This window comes from Manis pentadactyla, chromosome 1 (genome assembly GCF_030020395.1).
Source record: "Manis pentadactyla isolate mManPen7 chromosome 1, mManPen7.hap1, whole genome shotgun sequence".
Classification (NCBI taxonomy): domain Eukaryota; kingdom Metazoa; phylum Chordata; class Mammalia; order Pholidota; family Manidae; genus Manis; species Manis pentadactyla.
Window position 1 is genome coordinate 12,627,283 of NC_080019.1, and position 18,691 is coordinate 12,645,973.

General features: G+C 51.4%; 1 protein-coding gene across 6 annotated transcripts in view; it reads right to left on the minus strand.

Moving 5' to 3' along the window:
• BMP1 (bone morphogenetic protein 1) overlaps positions 1-18,691 on the minus strand; it is a 39,165-nt gene that overhangs the window by 11,372 nt on the left and 9,102 nt on the right. For all 6 annotated transcript variants that reach the window (XR_008992788.1, XM_057489261.1, XM_036888909.2 and 3 more), the window contains 13 exons: positions 17,652-17,816; positions 17,345-17,462; positions 16,883-17,061; positions 16,021-16,126; positions 14,433-14,557; positions 13,755-13,870; positions 7,639-7,741; positions 6,059-6,175; positions 5,688-5,833; positions 5,391-5,586; positions 2,157-2,282; positions 1,284-1,444; positions 703-883 (listed from right to left, as the gene is read on the minus strand). Coding sequence is in view for 5 of the 6 variants with exons in the window: in XM_057489261.1 (XP_057345244.1) it covers positions 703-883; positions 1,284-1,444; positions 2,157-2,282; positions 5,391-5,586; positions 5,688-5,833; positions 6,059-6,175; positions 7,639-7,741; positions 13,755-13,870; positions 14,433-14,557; positions 16,021-16,126; positions 16,883-17,061; positions 17,345-17,462; positions 17,652-17,816 (1,839 nt within the window). In the remaining variant the exon portion in view is untranslated. The remainder of the gene's footprint in view (positions 1-702; positions 884-1,283; positions 1,445-2,156; positions 2,283-5,390; positions 5,587-5,687; positions 5,834-6,058; positions 6,176-7,638; positions 7,742-13,754; positions 13,871-14,432; positions 14,558-16,020; positions 16,127-16,882; positions 17,062-17,344; positions 17,463-17,651; positions 17,817-18,691) is intronic.

The following is an 18,691-nucleotide window of genomic DNA, read 5'->3' on the forward strand; positions in this document are numbered from 1 at the left end:
TGCCTGTGTCCTGGGTCCTACTGCCACTGGAAGACCACAGCCACTTCCCACCCTATCTCCAGGCGAGCAGGAGAGAGGTCTCCTGGGACCCTGGAGGTTCTTCTTAGAGAGACTGGGCTGGGGGCTGCTGACTGCTATTCAGACCACCCAGAGATGGGATCAAAGGCCTCAACCTGAAGTCTTACACGGGGCAGCTGGTTGGATCTGAGTCCCCAACCCAGGCCAGGCCAAGGGGGAGGGGAGGCTTTGGTGCTGAAGGGAGGGAGGCTCATTGCCATCTTTCCTGAAGGCCTGGCATTAACCCACTTGGCATGCGTAGGGTCTGTTAGAGATCCAGCTGCTGCCAGATCATCTGGCCCACACGGTCCAATGCAAACAGGCACCTCATGTTTCCCGACCTTGCTGAACTCCCTGCCCCCAGGGCCCGCCCTCTCTCAGGCCTCGGCTGTCACTGCTCCTGATGCCCTCTCCCTTCATTTCTGAATGCCAGGTCCTGCCCAGCCTCAAGCTGGCTCCCCTACTGCCCAGAGAGCTCAGGAATACTGGGGCTTCAGTATGCAGGGGCTGGCCTGGCAGTGGAGGCTTAGTGGGGGGAGCAGGGGACAGCCCTCCCAGCCGGCCCCAGGGAAGGCTGGGGGGTGCAGAGTTGCAATGGCAGGGAGAAGGGGAGGTGGGCTCAGAGCTGGGGAGTTTTGAGATTACCTGAGAAGAAGTGGGCCTTGAAGCCCTTTTTAGACACTGTGTTGTCAGACTTGAACTCTACACGCATGTTGTTGTACTGGGAGGTGATGACCTCGGGCTTCTCAGAGCCACAGAACTTGCCATGCAGCTTGGAGTCGGCTGTGAGTCCACTGCGCACCTCCACGAAGTCATACTTGCACACCTGCAGGGCAGTGCAATTCCAGCACACCTCTGCCAGGAAGCCTCTCCTGACCATCCCTGCCTGGGGAGGCTCCCTGTTCTAAGGGTCTTTTGCCTTTAGTCACCTGCTCTACAAAAATCTAACCTCCAAGAGGTGCCATCCCTGCCCCCATGGGATCCTCCTGCACTTCCCACACAAGCCTCAAACCTGCCTGGCCCCACAGGCCTCCCTACTCCATGTCCTTCATTTCCCACCTGCTCCCTGGCCTTCAAGGCCCTCCTTCCTGATCCTCCCCTGCTTCGCTGAGGCAGAAGCAGCCTCTCCTCCTTGAGATCTTCTTCCAAAGGGTAGGAAGCAGGTACCAGGCTGAGCTAACATGCCTCACACTTTCCTCATGGCCTCAGCCCCAGCGGGCACTTACGTCATTGCCCTCGGTCTCAAAGAAGTCGAACTGCAGGGAGATGCGGTACTGGGTGGGGGCCACCAACTGCCAGATGCAGTTTTTGTTGGGAGGGTACTCCTTGGGCCAGCCCGGGCTGGTGATGGAGCCATTGAGCTTGGTGAGGAATCCGCCACAGGCAGCTGGAGGGAGACGGAGGAGGCATCACCCGCCAGGAGGCCTGCTCCAGGGAGGGGCAGGATATGTGGGCTGGTGCATTAAGGGGGGTAAGGGGATTTGTGGACCCCTGCAGCCCTGGGGCTAGTGTGTGGTCTCTCAGGGTGGGAAGGGAAGGAGGTGAGGGGCTATCTTCAGAGCATGAGAAGTTGGGGAGCCATATGTGGGGCCAATTCTGTTTTCTCTTTGAGAGAATGAACCAGGGCATCTGTCGAGAGGGACAGAGCAAGTGAGGGCCTCAGGGAAGGTGGCATGGCAGTGGACGGATGCCTGGAGAGGGAGCCACTCAGAGCGGAGCAGAGAGAGAGGCCACAGGGAGTCAGCCTGCACAGGACCAGCCAGCCAGAGGGTGCTTGCCCCGGCATCTAAGCAGAAAGGTTTGGGGACAGGCTGAAACTCAGTGCCTCTCTGAGAACAGTGGTCTCCAAACTGTCGGTCATGACCTTATGGTGGGTGATGAAATCAACAGCAGATCAAGATCAGCATTTAAGGAGAATAAGAAGGAAAGGAAATGGCAGAGTGCATCACCGTGTGCTCCGGGGCCATGATAGGCACACACCCCATCCAGGAGTCAAAGGAGGTGCCGGGCAATCCTAGCTTCCCTGGGCAAAGGAGATCTCGGCTGGAGCATTTGGGGTTGGGGAGGGAACAGGGGTGAGGGCGGCTGGGGGGGCTCACCCTCGCAGCGGCGCTTGTCGGGGGCCAGCTCGTACCCAGGGTCACAGCTGCACTTGTAGCTGCCCAGGGTATTGAGGCACCGCTGCTCACAGCCGCCGCGGTTGGGCCGCGAGCACTCGTCCACCTCTGCCGGTTGGAAGGAAAGGGCATCAGCGGTTTCCAGGCCAGGCCCCGAGTCCCTCCTCCTATCCCCTGGTGGAGAGTCAAGCCCAGGGTCCCGCGACCACCCCCACGCCCATGCGTGGGGATTACTCAGCTGTGAGCCACCCAGTTCTAAGGCTGTGGCCCACCCGGCCCTCTGCTGCTGCTCAGAACCCCACTTGGTCCCCAGGGGATGCCACCTGTGAGAGCCCAAAGGGACAGGTAGTGACCTGAAGGAGGGGACAGGTGGACCCCACAGAGCCTTCCTTCCAACCGTACTGGCTGGGTTGGTGGCACCACCATTTACGGGTGCCTCCTGTGTGCTGTTCCTGGCTAAGTACTACTCCTTCATTTCTCCTTCAGTCCTCACATGAAACCGAAGACGGAGACACGATTACTATCCCCATTTCACTGATGAGGAAATGAGGTTCAGGCAGCATGCCCTGCCCAAGGTTACTTTGGTGAAAAAAAAAAAAATCCATGCTGCCTTGCTTCCTCCCTAAGCTTCTATGGCACTTCCTGCCTCTATGCCTCATCAGCATTTCTTCTGTGCAAACTTTCAGATTTCTAGGCAAATCCTGACTTGTTATTTCAACTCATAGTTGAGCACCTACCATGTGTCAGCTGCTTTTACACAAGCTTGTCATTTACTCAAAGAGGTACACAGTTTTTCAGTGGGATTGCCCTTTTCTCCTCAGCTGAGCCTTAAACTCAAGGGCAGGGCACCAGGGTCTATGCACCCCTCCAAGAGTCCCTGTGTTGAATGGGTGAGTGAAGAAGAAGTGATCACAGCAGTATTCACAAGAGCCAAGATGTAGAAACAGCCTAAATGTCCATCAATGGATGAGGATAAAGAAAACGTGATATAGAATTGGAAGAATTAATATTGTTAAAATGTCCATACTAAGCAAGGCAACCTACAGATTCAATGCAATCCCTATAAAAATACCAATGGCATTTTTCACAGAACTAGAATAAATTATCTGAAAATGTTTGGAACCACAAAAGACCCTGAATAGCCAAAATAATCTTGAGAAAGAAAAACAAAGCTGGAGGTATCACATGTCCTAATTCAAACTATACTACAAAGCTATTGTAATCAAAACAGTATGGTACTGGCACAATAATAGACACACAGACCAATGGAACAGAATGGAAAGCCTGGAAATAAACTCATACTTATCTGGTCAATTAATCTATGACAAAGGAGACAGGAATATACAATGGGAAAAAAGACAGTCTCTTCAATAAATGGTGTTGAGAAAACTGGACAGTCACATGCAGAAGAAAAAAAATTAGCCACTATCTCATACCACACACAAAAATAAACTCAAAATGAATTAAAGATTTAAATATAAGATCTGAAATCATAAAACTCCTAGAAAAAAACATAAGTAGTAAAAGCTCTTTGACATTAGTCTTAGCAATATTTTCTCGGCTCTGCCTCCTCAGGTAAGGTAACAAAAACAGAAATAAAAACAAGTGGGACTACATAAAACTAAAAAGCCTTTGCCCAGTGAAGGAAACCATCGACAAAACAAAAAGACAACCTACTGAATGGGAGGAAGGTATTTGCAATTTTGGTTAACATCCAAAATACATAAAGGACTCAATATAAAAAAACTGATTTGAATTTTAACTCAATATCAAAAAAACTAATTGACTAAAAGTGGGCAAAATACCTGGAGACTTTTTTTCCAAAGGAAACATTAAAAATGGACAACAGACACATGACAAGATGCTCAGCATCACTAATCATTAGGGAAATGCAAATTAAAATCACAAGATATCACCTCACACCTGTCAGAATGGCCACTATCAAAAAGACAAGAAATAACAAGTGTTAGTAAGGATGTGAAGAAAAGGGAACCATTGTGCACTGTTGGTAAGAATGTAAATTGGTGCAGCCATGATGGGAAACGGTATGGAGGTTCCTCAAAAACTTTAAAACAGACCTACCATATGATCCAACAATTAATTTTACTCCTAAGTATTTATCTAAAGTAAATGAAATGGAAACACTAATTTAAAAAGACATATGCACTCCTATGTTTATCAAAGCATTATTTATAATAGCCAAGATATGGAGGCAGCCTAAGTGCCCATCAAAGGATGAATGGATAAAGAATATGTGGTACATATACAATGGAATATTACTCAGTCATAAAACAGAAGAAAATCTTGCCATTTGCAACAACATGGATGGACCTAGAGGGTATTATGCTAAGTGAAATAAGTCAGAAAGAGAAAGACAAATACTGTAAGACTTCACTTATATGTGGAATCTAAAAAACAAAATGAACAAACAAAACAAAATAAAAACAAACTAATAAATACAGAGAACAAATTGGTGGTTGCCAGAAGGGAGGGGCTGGGGGCATGGATGAAATAGGCAAAGGGGATTAAGAGGCACAATCTTCCAGTTGTAAAATAAATAAGACAAGGGGACATAATGTATGCAGCATGGGGAATATAGTTAATAATATTATAACAACTTTACATGGTGACAAATGGTAACTAGACTTACTGTGGTGACCATTTCTTAATATATATAAATACCAAATCACTATGTTGTACACCTGAAATGAATACAAGATTGCATGCCAATTATTCTCCAATTAAAAAATGTGATACATACAGACAATGGACAACTACTCGGCCTTAAAAAAGAAGGAAATCTGCCATATGTGACAGCATGGATGAATCTTAAAGACATTATGTTAAGTAAAATAAGCCAGTGACAGAGGACAAATACTGCATGATCCCACTTAAATGAGGTGTTGAAAATTGTCAAGTTCATAGAAATAAAGAGTGGAATAGTGATTGCCAGGGACTGGGGAGGGGAAGATGGGGAGTCACTAATCAACGGCTTGAAGTTTCAGTCAAGCAAGATGAATAAGCTCTAGGGATCCGCTGTACCAACTTGCGCCTGGGTCAGTAATGCTGCATTGTACACTCACAAATGTGTGCAGAGGGCAGACCTCATGCTGAGCATTCTTACCACAATCAAATACAATTTAAAATATAAAGAGAAGGAATGAAGGAGAAGGATTGTCCAGGGGTAGGTGGGGTGGGGGGATGGGAAGGAGGCACCTTTGAAAAAGTTGACAGCAAAGCCGGCTTTGTTAATGGACCCGTCAGAGACGAACTTGAGCCAGAGGCGGCTGGACGTGCTCTTGATGTCATCCGGCTTCTCGTAGCCACAGTAGCGCCCGATGAGGGTGCTAGTCTCACTGTGCCCGTCACGCACCTCCAGGTAGTCATAGGCACAGCTGTCATGCCTCTCAATCTGGGGGTGGAGGCTCGATCAGCAGGTGGAGGACCTGGCACCCAGAACCCACGGACAGGTAGGCTGTCACTAAAGGGTTGGATCCTGGTGGACTGACCTACCTCGAAGGACTGGAAGGTGAGGCCCACGTGGAAGCCCTCAGACACCTGGATCCGCCAGATGCAGACTTTGCTGGGCCGGTAGTCATCTGGGTAATTGGGTGACTGGATGTGCCCGTTATCTTTTTTGACGTCTCCCCCACAGATGGCTTTGGGGACACAAGGTAATGTGGGAAAGGGGGATATCAGAAGGCTTTTCCCGGCTCTGGAGTCCTTCTTGCTCCTCCAGCCCTTCCCATGTCCCCCCTCTCAGTGCCCGCCCTGGCCAGTCCCACCAGGGTTCCTCCCTCGTGGGCCCTCGGCCTTCCCTGGGGAGCCAGGAGCCAGTGGTTCTCGGATGCCCAGGACTCTCCCCCTCCCTCCTTCCTCAGTACCTTCATAGACCGCAAAGAAGCCCTTCCCAACCCAGTTGCTGCTGCTGCGGAATTCAACCCAGAGGCGGCTGTCAGTGGAGACGATTGGCTCGGGGAGTTTGGCCCCACAGAAGCGGCCTACACAGACAGCATGGACAGAAGGGCAGTGAGGCCTGAAGTGAGGTCCTCTGCCCTTCTCACACCAGGGCTGTACCTCCAGGAAGCCACCCCAGCTCCCCAGGGCACTGGGGGCTCTGGCCTGGGCCTGCACTGGGCATACATTCCCAAGACCACATGCCCTCCAGCCGGCCCACCTCTGGCCCAAGGTCTAGCTCGGATTGAAGAACCAGAAGAACCAGAGACCACCTCTGAAGGATTTCCTGTACTTGAGGGCTAGAATAAGAGTCTGCTTCTGGGGGAAAAGGGGGCTTCTCACAATAACCAAATGTGTGGGTATTTTGTGTTTTTAAAAGAGCATATTACCATCATTATCTATATTTTCTTATTTATCTCCATGCAAACACTTCATAATGAAGACCCACACAGTTTTCTTTGTATATTACAAAATGGTTTCATTTGCTCAAATGCTGAGGATGCCACAGGGCCTCAGATAAATCCCAGAATCTGGAGATGGGATCAGAAAATGTCCCCTTTGAAATAAAAACCCAACAAGAATCCACATAAGCTGATGAGGCTGGCCATCTGTACAATCCTTTGCAGTCAAAAATCAACTATGGATGATTTGTATATTCCTAATGAGATTGGGTGTGTCCCAAGTTTCAGCAAGGGACAGAGGGTACGGACGTAGGAATGTAAGTTATGAAAAAGAAACTGCAATCTTGGAAACACTAACACGTCTGCAGGAGGAAGTGTCGTAATGGCAGCTGCTTTGGGTGACTAATGAGAAATATTCCCGTATCAGAAACTGATGGGGGGAGAAAAGAGCGTGAGCAAGGATTCATCAGCCTGCTTCAGGCGCAGGCTGTGGGACAAAGGTTCTCATGGTCATGAGCAATCTTGAGGTTGCTGTCCAGATTGGGGAAGGAGAATTTATACAACTCCTCAGGCTTGCAGCAAATACTCTCTTGACCCTAACTCTGTGTCCCTTAATCCTGTGGGTCTGAACCCCCTACTGACTCATCCCCCCATGACCAGGGACGAAGCATCTGTGCAAACATGTCTGGGCCACTGTGCCGGCTAGACAGCCCTCCGTGGTGCACCAGGCTGCACGGTGGGCCCTCTCAAGCCGACCGTGTAGACAGAGAACAGGAGCCTCTACAATTGCCCAGATGGGGAAGAGAGCTTGGAGCTGGGCAGCTGCGCCTGTCCGTCTGCCTCTGTCAGCTTGTCTGACTCCTCCCGCCCGTACACAGTCAGCCACCAACTGAGGGGCCCGAAGCCCCCAGCGAGGACCCTGAGGTCCGGGTGGGGAAGAGACTTGCCCAGAGTGACCCACTGAACAAGCTAGGCATAACTGCAGAGTCCTGGTGCCCGCACCAGGGCTTTGCCCTTGGCCAAGCATCGGGTCCTGGGGGAGCATGAGGAGAGGGTGGTGCGAGCCCTTCTGAGAAGTCAGCTGCCGGGCAGGGTCACTGCATTACCTCGGAGGGGTGCCTTCCTCCAGAAGCCATCTCGAACCTCCACGTAGTCGTACCAGCACAGGCGGCTGCGGTACAGGTCCATGGATGTGAAGTTCAGAATGATCTGGGGGAAAAGGTGGAGGAGCATTACGCTGCCCCCCATACTTCCCTGGGCTCCCCGCTGGCCCCATGCCTGCTGCATCTTACACGAAGCGGCTTGCTGTAGGTAATAAATAGCTCAGACGATATAGAACGGAGCTCCTGCACATAAAAGTCACTCCTCCCCAGCCACCTGCCATTTGCCACCAGCATGCTCCCCAAGTACCCAGGCCATCCTCATCAAAATGCACGGCCTCATTACACATGGGTGTGAGACCATGGGTCTCCTTCTGCTGATCCCCTTCATAAGCAATTGTTGCTTTGGTTAAACAAGGACTTAATTGATATAAATCATGGCACCTTCAGAGGGAAGGGGTCTCCTCAGCTGACAGGAAGGGCCTAGGGCAGCATGTGGGTAATGGATGTTAGGGTCCAGAGAGGACAGGCAGAAGAAAGAAAGGCTGAATCACCCATCATCACATAGTTACTGAATGCTGATTCCAGGCAGGGGGTTGTGGTAACTGTTGAGAGCAAGCCCAGGTCTGAATCCTTCTGGCTAGTGGGGTACATGTGTCCCTGTGAAGGAGCTGTAGGTCTTAGGAGGTTAAGACATATGCATGGAAAGCTCACTTCATGAAAAAACTCAGACTCCAGACACAGGGGCCTCTGCACGTTCTGCTGTGAGTCCTTGAGTAAATCACTCAGCCTCTCTGAACTTCAACAACCTCCAGCGTAAAGTGAGGAGGGGCACCTCATGGGTACAGGAACTCATTTCAGCCTCTGGACTTATCAGATGTTTACCTAATATTGGAGGAATGTTTGATTGCAAATGGCCCCTGCTCTGAATCCTTTACAGTATGTGACTCAGAGTAAAATCTGAAGTCCTCACCATGGCCTCAAAGGCCACTGATGATCTGACTCCCATTATCTCGCTGGTCCCATCCCCTCCCTTTCCTCCTTGCTTACTTCTCTTTGGCCATGTTGACCTTGCTGGTCCTCAAACACACCAAGACTGCTCCTGCCTCAGGGCCTTTGTATTTGCTGCCTAGCTCTTCCCAGCTACCCGCCTGGTGTATTTTTCACTCCCTGTCCACTTTTGCTCCAAATCACCAAATGAGGCCTTCCCAGATCATCCCACCTGGATCCGTAACTGCCACCCACCTCACTCCCTTACCGCTTATTGCTGATTTCCTCCCAAATACTTACCACCATCTAACCTACCACATTTACTTTTTTATTTATTGTCTATATCCCCTACCACCATCAAAATGTAAAAATGCAAAATTCCTATGAAGGCAGGAATTTTAACTCGCTATGGAATCCTCAGTGCATGGCACATAGTAGTTGCTTAATAAATATTTCTTTAATGAAATCTTGCTTTTAGAAACCTATTCTACAGATACATTTGTCCAAGTAAACAAAGATGTGAATTTTCAAGATATTTGTCGTAAGCATTTTCGGTAATAATGAAAACTTTGGGAAAAAATCAAACATCCACCCAAAGAGACCTTTCAGGGGCAATCAAGATGATGGTGTGAGAAGCAGCCATGAAAACAGTTGGTCTAGAAAACAGGTAGATCTACACGTGCTGACGCGGCAGGATGACCACGATTTATTGCTGAGTGAAACCAAGTCGCAGAGACCATGCACACACACATATGCATATGCGCGCTCCTACAAGGGCGTGGGAGGACATACCAAGTATTGCCAATGCTTGGCCCCCTCTGGGGACTGGGATTTGGAGGAGGATCAAAGGGCGAATGTTCACTTTTATACCTTATACATTTCCATACTATTCAAAATTTTTATGACATGGATATGTTATCTTCATATCTAATAAACAACAAAAATATCTTATAAAAGAGTTGCTGGATGGAAGAAGAAAGGCAGAGGGCCAAGGAGGGCGCTCCAGCGTCTAAACCTGCACCAGAAACCACTACTTGGTGCAGCTTCCTGGGCCTGCCAATCAGTTGTGCCTAGCCACTGCGCCAAGCAGAGACTCTCCCTCCATCCTCGGAAACAACCCCGGGCAGATGGATTCAGACCCTCTGGGGGAGAAGCCGGGCTCAGCTGGTGGAACCCCAAAGGGCCCCCCGAGACCTCCTACAGGGCAAGAGGAACCTGAGGTCACCTCACTTAGGAGGAAGAGACCTGTGCTGGTAGTAATGAGCACCAGCATGGAGGGACAGCCATGGCTGGCTGTGACACCCCAGAGGTGTCTAATTAAGAGTTGTAACAACTTCTGTCACGTGGAAAGAGCTGTGTGTGGCCTGGTGGCAGGGGAGCTGCCTTTGCCAAAGGAAACGTGGCCAGCTCCACCACTTCCAGGCTAGAGACTCTGGGCCCATGGCTTAACTTCTTTGAAAAACAGAGGTGACAGTCACCGCTGAACTGGGAGCTGGGAAATTCAGTGAGATTCGGGCACGGTCTCCAAGGACACCTGGCATGTGGGGAGAACTCCTCACGGTTGCCAGATGCTCTCAGGGAGGAACTGAGAGCCCACGCCCACCCTTGGGGACCCAGGGTCTGGCTTCAGTCTGGCCTTGCTTCACGATCTTAGGCCTGTTGTTTAATCCTCTGGGCCTCCATTTCCTCATTTGTAAGGTGGTAATGGTAATAGTACCTGCCTTGTAGGACTTAGTTAGATTAACATATGTAAAGTTGTATGTGTCATACAACATATATACATGTCACACATACATACTACAGTGCAGGCCACTCAAAAAGTTAATGTCACTATTGGAGCTGAGTTTGCTTAAGATATTTTGATATTTGAAATGGCTCATGCCAGAGTCCTAGAAGTAGAGGGAGGCAAGTAGGGTTCCCAGGGAAGTTGACCAGAGCTTACTCATTTACTAGATTAAACACACAGAATGATAATAGCATCTGACACTGCCTGAATTCCCACTATGTGCTAGGCACTGCTCTAGGCATTAACTTTTCTAATCCTCATTTCATGAGGGAAGCATTATCACCACGCCTGTTTTACAAATGGGGAAACAAAGGCACAGAGAGGTTAAGCAATTTCCCTAAGATCATATATCCAGTAAATAGCCCCCTGGGCATCTACCCCACGCACTCTGGCTCTCAAACTTAACAACCTTAACCAGCACCCCACGTGGTCTCCCTGGGCCTGCCAATCAATTTTGCCCAACAGCTGTGCAAAGAATGAGCAGGGTCTCAGGGGAGAGGTCAACCCAGGTCTTGGAGAGAAGGTCCCTGCCCAGCTGGTGGACAGGAGGTGGAATTTGGGTTGGACCTTGAAGAATAGGCAAGGATGAAAATGCGGGTGTATACTGCCAAAACCAAAAGACATTTTAAGTTCTTATCTTTTTGGCTCCATTGCAACATTTGACCATGATCTTTTTCTAGAACCACTTTTTTCCTCCTAAAGAAGCTGGCTTCATTGCTTGGGAAGCACTGTAAATCCTCTTCAGAGCAGCTGCTAATTATCTGCAGGGTAGAGACTTGGGGATCCTAGCAGAAGCCTTCCAGAGAGGCTCTTTTTCTTTCTGACATACCCCTGACTTGCATAATTGTGTTACATAAGATTTATGTATCACTCACACTTCTGGCCATAAGCTTAGAAGTGGAAACCAAGTGAAAAACAATCTCTCAGCAGCCAAAATAGATGTCAAAGTCCACCAGCTACGAAGGTGAGTTTAAGGCTTACTGTTGAAAGAGTATAGACTTTGGAGTCAGAAGCCCTGGAACTGAATGCTGGTTCTACTACTGTGTCAATGTGGGCAGATTCACTCACGACCTTTGAGCCTCAACCCCCACAGCCAAACTGTCGGGATGACAGTACTCACGTCACAGAACTGCTGTGAGCAATGAGATCATGCATATAAGATGCCTAAGACTTTGCCTGGCATGTAAATTTTTAGATAACAAATGATGCCACCCTCTCCTGGCTCCCCAGCCTCTGCAGGCCCTTGAAAGTTTGTGCCCCCAGGGTTCCATCTTGGGCTCACTGACCACTCAACAATTTCATCTAGGACAGTGCACGGGCTCTACTTTTTTGCATTTCTATAGCCATGCTGAGATTTTTTACCTGTAGTGCATGTCCCTCACTGGAGCTCCAGGAAACCTCTGGAAAAGGCTGGGGAGCTTTCTGAGAGTTATAAGGGGAGCAGGCCTAAAGCTCAGAGAGGCTCTTGGGATAAGGCCATGCCAGCATGGAGCCACAGGGAAATAAGTGGACCCCTGACCAAGCTGCTGTACCCCTGGCACCTGAGCAAACCTGAACAGGAAAGAAAGCAACACTCTACCCTACTGTATGCTTCTTGGAGCCAGGACTGCCTCGTGCATCTTTCTGTCTCCAGTGCTGGGCACATAGTGGGCACACAGTGGGCACACAGGCTTGCTGAAGGGTACCTCAGTAATTGTTGAAATGGGACAGGGCTTTAACATACACAGTGTACTGCAATCACAGACATTTGTGTCATAATCCAGGTTCTGGGTGATCTTAGACAAGTTACTTAATTGTTCCCAGCTTGTTTTCTCATATGCAAAATGGGGATAACATTAGTACCCAGCCTATAATACTGTTGTGTTCATTAAAAGACATAACACATAAAGAATGTAACACATTCCTGGCCAATTATATGCTCAATGGTTGCTAGGCTCGGTGGTGAGCTTTCCAAAGGCTGAGAAGTAGTGGACACCCTCGTCAGAGGGATGAAGGCAGCCAGTGCACAGTCAGTACGAGACTGTGAGGACTGCGATTTTTTAAGTTAGATTCAGAGTAAGAAGAGGAAGGTTTCACTTTTGAGGGAAGATGGCAGAATGCTGACCAAGAGAGATGATGGAACTACTCGATCATCAATAAAAGTCTATCGTAAATGAGAATGATCTTCAAATTATAAAAAATAAAATAAGCACAGATTGAAAGGCAATGGAAGGTCAGCAATATCGAAGGAGTCAGTGAGCACCTCTTTAAATTGGCTTGTATCTCTAGGCTCAGAAATGACATCAGAGGACAGTCAAATAACTTGCAAGTGTGATCAGTGTCTATAATTCTGAGAACTCACAACAAAAGCTTTCCCAGTTCTCAAAAGGGGTGTGTGTGCTCGTCCGTGTTTGCAGGCGTATGTTGGGAGGGGGGTTTGGAGTGGATTCTGGGAACTGCACACCACTGAGCTGACTGCCAATCCCCAATTAAACAGAGGATCTGTGGCCATTTAGAAAGGAAATACTTGATTACGAGGAGCCAGTTTGGGTTCACTTGACACAGGCATATCAGACAAATGTCATTTCCTTTTTACAAAGGGGTTTTACCAATTGGTGGAGCAGTGGATTTGATTTGATCAGACAAGCCATTTACATACTCAGTATTAATTAACTGCTCCCTGTGTCAGGGATATAAAGATGGCAAAGGTGTGGTCTCAGAAGAAGTTCACATCCCAGTCAATAAGGTGGATGATAATGACATCAAGTGGTGTCAGAGTTGGTGGAATAAACTCGCTCAGGCCTATAGATTAATGGGTCGGTGTCGGCTCAGAGGGAGATCTTGGATTTGCTTTGATTCGTGTCCTGTTCAATAGTTTGATTAAAGGCCAGGTTTGGAAGACCCAGAAGACATGTTTATCTAATGAGTTCATGGCAGAGTAAGAGGGATGGCTACCTGCTGGATGGTGGAATTCTGACGCAAAATGACCTTGAGAGCTGTTGGAGTAAATGATGTGACCAGTAATAGTCAAATCCAGCCCAAGAATGCACTAGTACATTAAGTACCATGTTCCAATCTACAGAAATCAAATCTTAAAGCTGACTCTTGGAAGCAATAAAAGTTCGAAGGGTGGCATGGAAGGTCCAGGGGTGGGTAGGAGGTTCAGATTCCACTTGAGAAGCCAGTACACAGAGAAGCACTTAGAAAAGTGCTCACTTACAGCTCTTGGGAGAAGCCCTCCTTGCTGTACTGCTCCGTCGTGCTTGTGGGGTGAATGGGTTTACGGTGCGCGGGTAGGGCACTCACAGCCACAGGGGCTGTGCTCCACTCCTCTGGGGCCCTGGCAGAGGAGGGGGTGCTCAGTTACCTTCTCCCCAGGGGTGACTGAGATCCGCCAGACGCAGTGCATGTGCGCAGAGTAGCCGTTGGGGTACTCCGGGGAGGAGAAGTTGCCAGTGCTGTCCTGCAGGGTCTCTCCACAGGCTGTCAACAAGAGGATATGACTGGGCTGCAGGCTGTAGGTGCCAATTCCCCCAACCCTCCTGCTTCCACACCCTGAACCCCGGCATCCTTTGGGGGAGAGAAAAGCAGCTAAGAGAAGGGAGTCTGGGACAGCCCTGTAGCTTTAAGATCCACCCCCTTCTCCTCACCTATGAGCTCACACCTTCCCACCTCCCAGCCTAGTGCTGCAGGATGCCCTGTTGTCAAGGCAACATGGGTTCCAGAGTTAAGGTCAAGCTCCTTTGCTGGGCCTCACTACACCCCACTCCCTGAGAATTTCCATGCTCTCCCCTTTTCCTACTGCCTCTCACTCTCCCAGACCCTGAGAAGGTGGGGGGCTCAGCCTCTCACCGCCATCTGATCCTAGCTCCAGTATGGTCCCTAACATGCACATTGCCCCTCCTGGGGTACCCCTCTCCCAACTCCAGGCAGCCTCTAGCCTTCAATGAGACTTACAGTTATAACCTTCTTGGCCTCAGGCCTGGCTTCTGCCTGCCTGAGGCCCTGCCCCCCACCCTTCCCAGGCCATCCTTCCCTGCCTGACCTGGGCACTTGTAGAGCTTGCGGGCCTGGGCGATGTCTCCCTTGCTGAGCCGGGTTCTTTGGCCAATGGGAGGTTTCACCCCATTGACCTCGTACTTAGGAACAATGGTGTCCAGGAAGATGCCCCTGAGGAGGAAAAGCCCGACCTGGGTGAGGGTCTGATGGAAGGAGGGGTGGCATGCCCGAGCACACCAACGGTCATGGCCCTGCCAGAGCGTAGACATTCCTCAGCAGGGTCAGGGATGGGTGGGGACATCTCACCCTGTCATTATGCTGCCCATTGACCAGCAGCCACCCTGCTCCGTGGCAGCCACACCACAGGAGCCTGGGGGAGCCCAGGAACACTCTGGGAGGTCAGGGACACAGGCCCAGGATGCCCTGGGGGCCCACTGGTACTCTGTCTCAGTCTGGCCCTGATTCCTGGCCCCAGGAGAGCTTTGGACTAGTTGATCATGTTTCCGGCCCCTCCCTGCCCCTGCTTCTGTGGCCCCTCATGCTGATTCAGCCCTGACCAAACTTCTCCCAGGACTACCCAGGGCCAACGCTTCACCCTGCTAGCACGGCTGCCTCTGACAGCACCTGTGAGAAGGCCGAAGGGCAGGCTCCACTGTGGCCAGACCAGAACCGGGGACAGCCCTGCCAGCTCCCAGCCCACCAGGGTCTCCTGGCCCCCCAGTTCCCGCCTGCTAAATCCCGGGTGTTCCCATCTGGGAGCAGAAGAAGAAGACGGCCCTCCACCTCCCAGGGCCCCTGACTCACACCCAGCTGGGTGGAACTCAACACGGGGTGCGCTGGGATGTGGTGGGAAAGTACAGGGTGGGTGTGTGGGTGTGGGGGGAGGGATGACCTCATCGCCCTTCCTTGGTCTCTATTCCCTTAGGTCTGGAGGCAGGAAGAGCGGATCTAGAAGGAGCGATGGAGGAGAGGGGGCCTCTGTCTGGGACAGAGCGGGGGGGCACAGAGAGAGGGTGAGGAAAGGCACAGGCACGGGAAAGGCCAGGTGGGGGGAGCCTATCTCCCATTCGCCCAAGGGGAAGCTTGGGTAGAGGAGGCTGGGCTACCACCTCTGGGGCTTCTGACTGTGAGTCCTGGGAACCTGGGCCCAGGATGAGGAGTAGGTGTGTGTGTGTGCTTGTGAACTGGGGGGCAGGGAGCAGGCAGGAGCCACATTTGCAAATTAGCCAGTTACAAAAAGGCACACTAATGAGAAAAGGATGCTCCTGATGAGGAGAAATGTGCCCCCTCTGGCCGACCGATGAGGGAGAGGGCTCAGCTTCCTGCCTGAGTCCAGCCAGGACACACCGTGGCCTGCAGACGGGCTGCGTCAGCCTCCTAGGCCAAGTGCCCTCAGTGTGCACAGTACTGGGTGAAGAACCTAGGCATTGGGAGTCCTGCCTCTGCCATGGCCCCACATGGGAAGAAGACAGCAAAGCAGGCAGCACCCGGGGTCTTCTGCTGGGGGCCACACCCACCCAGAGGCCCACTCTTGTCCTTGACGACCGCCCCAGCAGCAGAGCGGGCTAGGGCAAAGAGGAGGCCCACAGAGGGCAGGGCTGAGCTGCCCCAGAAGACACAGGGCCCCATCTCACCTGGAGAAGGTGTTCCGGGCATAGTGCATGATACTGTCAAAATCATAGGTCTCCCCCAGGGACTCCACCTCCTGGAGCTCCATCTTCAGGAAGTTATACTCCTGCCCTGCGAAGATCAGGAGAAGGAGGTGGGGGGCGGGGAGGGGCAGGTCTGTGCAGGTGGTAGTGTCACCTTTTCAGGGTGAGGAATGGGTCCTGCCTGTGCTTGAAAGGTGCCGCCCTACCTGAGGGTCCGGGTGCGGCCAAGAGAAGCCTGGGGGGAGGGGTGGGTCTCTAGAAGAGTCTCTCCAGCAGGGGGCAGGATAGATGAGGACTTGCTGGAGGGAAGTTCAAGGGAGTATGGGAAGGAAACACCCCATTCTAGAGCCACAGGGAGGTGAAAGCTGTGAAGAGTAGAGGAGGCCTGGGGAGAGAGGAGAGAGGCAGGAGGGGAGGGGAGAGAGGCAGCCAGGAGAAACGAGAAAAACCCTTAGAGGACAGAACAGGCAGAGAGCAGAGACTGTGTGAAGGTAAAGAGGATGCTGGCAGCGTGGAGGGTGGGTCCAACACATCCCCCCACACCACCCGGTCCCCTGCCAGAGATCAGCTGGGTTCTGGCTGCTCTAGATGGCCCCTGTGTCCAGACCAGGTCCTGACCCAGCCTCCTAAAATAGTTCCACATGGACCTGCCCCGAGGAGATGCCTCAAGGGGAGCATCTGGGCCAACTCTCCTGGGGCTGCAACTACCCAGCTGGCTGGGACAATAATGCTGAGCAGACCAAAGGCAATGGCTCAAGGGAGAAATTCCCACCCCAACCAGAGACGCTGGCGCAGGGGCTGGGCCCCAGTGGAGCACAGCAGACAGCCAAGGTCGGACGCGCACCTGGCTGTATGTTCTCACGCACGATGGATACATGGCGGTCCCGGTCAGGCCGCGTGTGCTCATGCCAGAAGCCGATGACATGGCCCAGTTCATGGACCACGATGCCAAACTTGTCACAATTCTTGCCGATGGAGATGGCCTGCGGGCCCCCGCCACGGCGACCCACGTAAGAGCAGCACCTGGAGGGCGGGGCCAGCTCAGGGGGGCGGTCCCGAGCTGGGGGAGTGCATCCACTCAGGGGGCGGGCAGGCTGCCAGGGGGGCGGGGGAGCGCAGGCGCGGTGAGGGACCTGGGCGGGATGCCCGGGCTCCGCGCTCAGGGGCAGTTTCTGGGGGAGCACCCCATGGCAGGAGGGCACAAATGACACAGGGCCGTGCCCAGCAGGGGCAGCCACAGCGCCCAGGCCGGGAACGCGGGTTGAGGTAATGGCTGGGGGTGCAGTGCCCAGGGGCCGCTGCTCACCCGCAGGGCCGGTAGGTGAACACGATATAGCTGTCCTCGTCAGTGCGTTCCAGGAAGGTGACACAGGTGTGCTTCTCCCAGTGCCTCATGGCCTGCCGGAAGACTGCCCGCTGGCTGCCTGCCGGATGAAGTCGGCCAGGCTGTCACAGTATCCGGGTGGGCCCTCCTCTGCCCACTGCTAAAAAGCTGCAGCCTTGTGTTGGACAGACAGGTCGCAGGCCCCACTCATACCACCAGGCACAGCAGGGCTGCCCCAAAGCCAGGCCCAGATGCAGGCTGCTCCCCTGGTCCCCCACATCACACTCACCAGTGAAGTTTCCCCCAATGACAAAGGGGATGACCCCATCAGGCCACACACGCTCTGGTCTGGATGTCGCTGCGCGCCGGCTCCGGGGCCTGCTTCTCCGTCTCCCACGGCTTGTCCTCAGAGGCTGCCCAGTAGTGCTCCGGCCGCTGGCAGTAGAGGAGTTTCCTGGAATTGAAAGAGGAAGACAATGGTAGCAAGTGAATGAAGGGGAGGAGGGGAAACATATTCTACTGCATCCTCATTACTTGGGGAATCCATATTTGTCCCCTCACTAAAACCCACTCATGACCCCAAAAATCAATCCCTCAGTTCCTTTATGTCACTCGCTGATGTGCACAGGGCACTGAAAAATTGGGGTTCCCAGCTGAGGTGGAGCAAGGTGACACTCGGCCTTGTTTGAGCTCTCACACTGCAAATAAGTATCTTTTTCACAATCTATTTAGTGCCATGGTTTTTGCTACTCTGTGCTTTTTGCTGGCGACATCACTGTTTAAAACGATGGGTTCTGCTGCCCCCCATGGTGCTGTCTGGAGTTCCTAAGGCCAGCAAGGCTGCTATGTACTGTATGGAGAAAATATCAGATAAGCTTGGTTCAAGCATGAGCGACAGAGCTGTTGGCCATGAGCTCAATGCTAATGCATCAATTACATGTTAGTCATGGTGTCTTTAAACAGAAACACACATAAGACAGGGCTACATATCAATCAGTTGATGAAAATGTGACCAGAGGCTCTCAGGAACCTAACCCTGTATTTCTCCTAGGAGTAATGAATGGTTCCATATGAACTTGTTCAGTGTTTGCAGTGACTTTATAGAATAACGTTATTCTTTAATTGTGCTTTTAACTGCCACAGATGGTGAGAATGAACTGTGACTAGAAAAGAGAATAATGGTGTACCCACTTCCCAGGAACTGTGGGGACCTGAGACGAGGAAATGTTCCCTTCTCATCTAATAACCTTCATGTCTGTAGATCATACAGAACTTGATGTCTTCTTTAAGTATTCCCAAGTACACATTCACACTTGACACAGTAGCTCT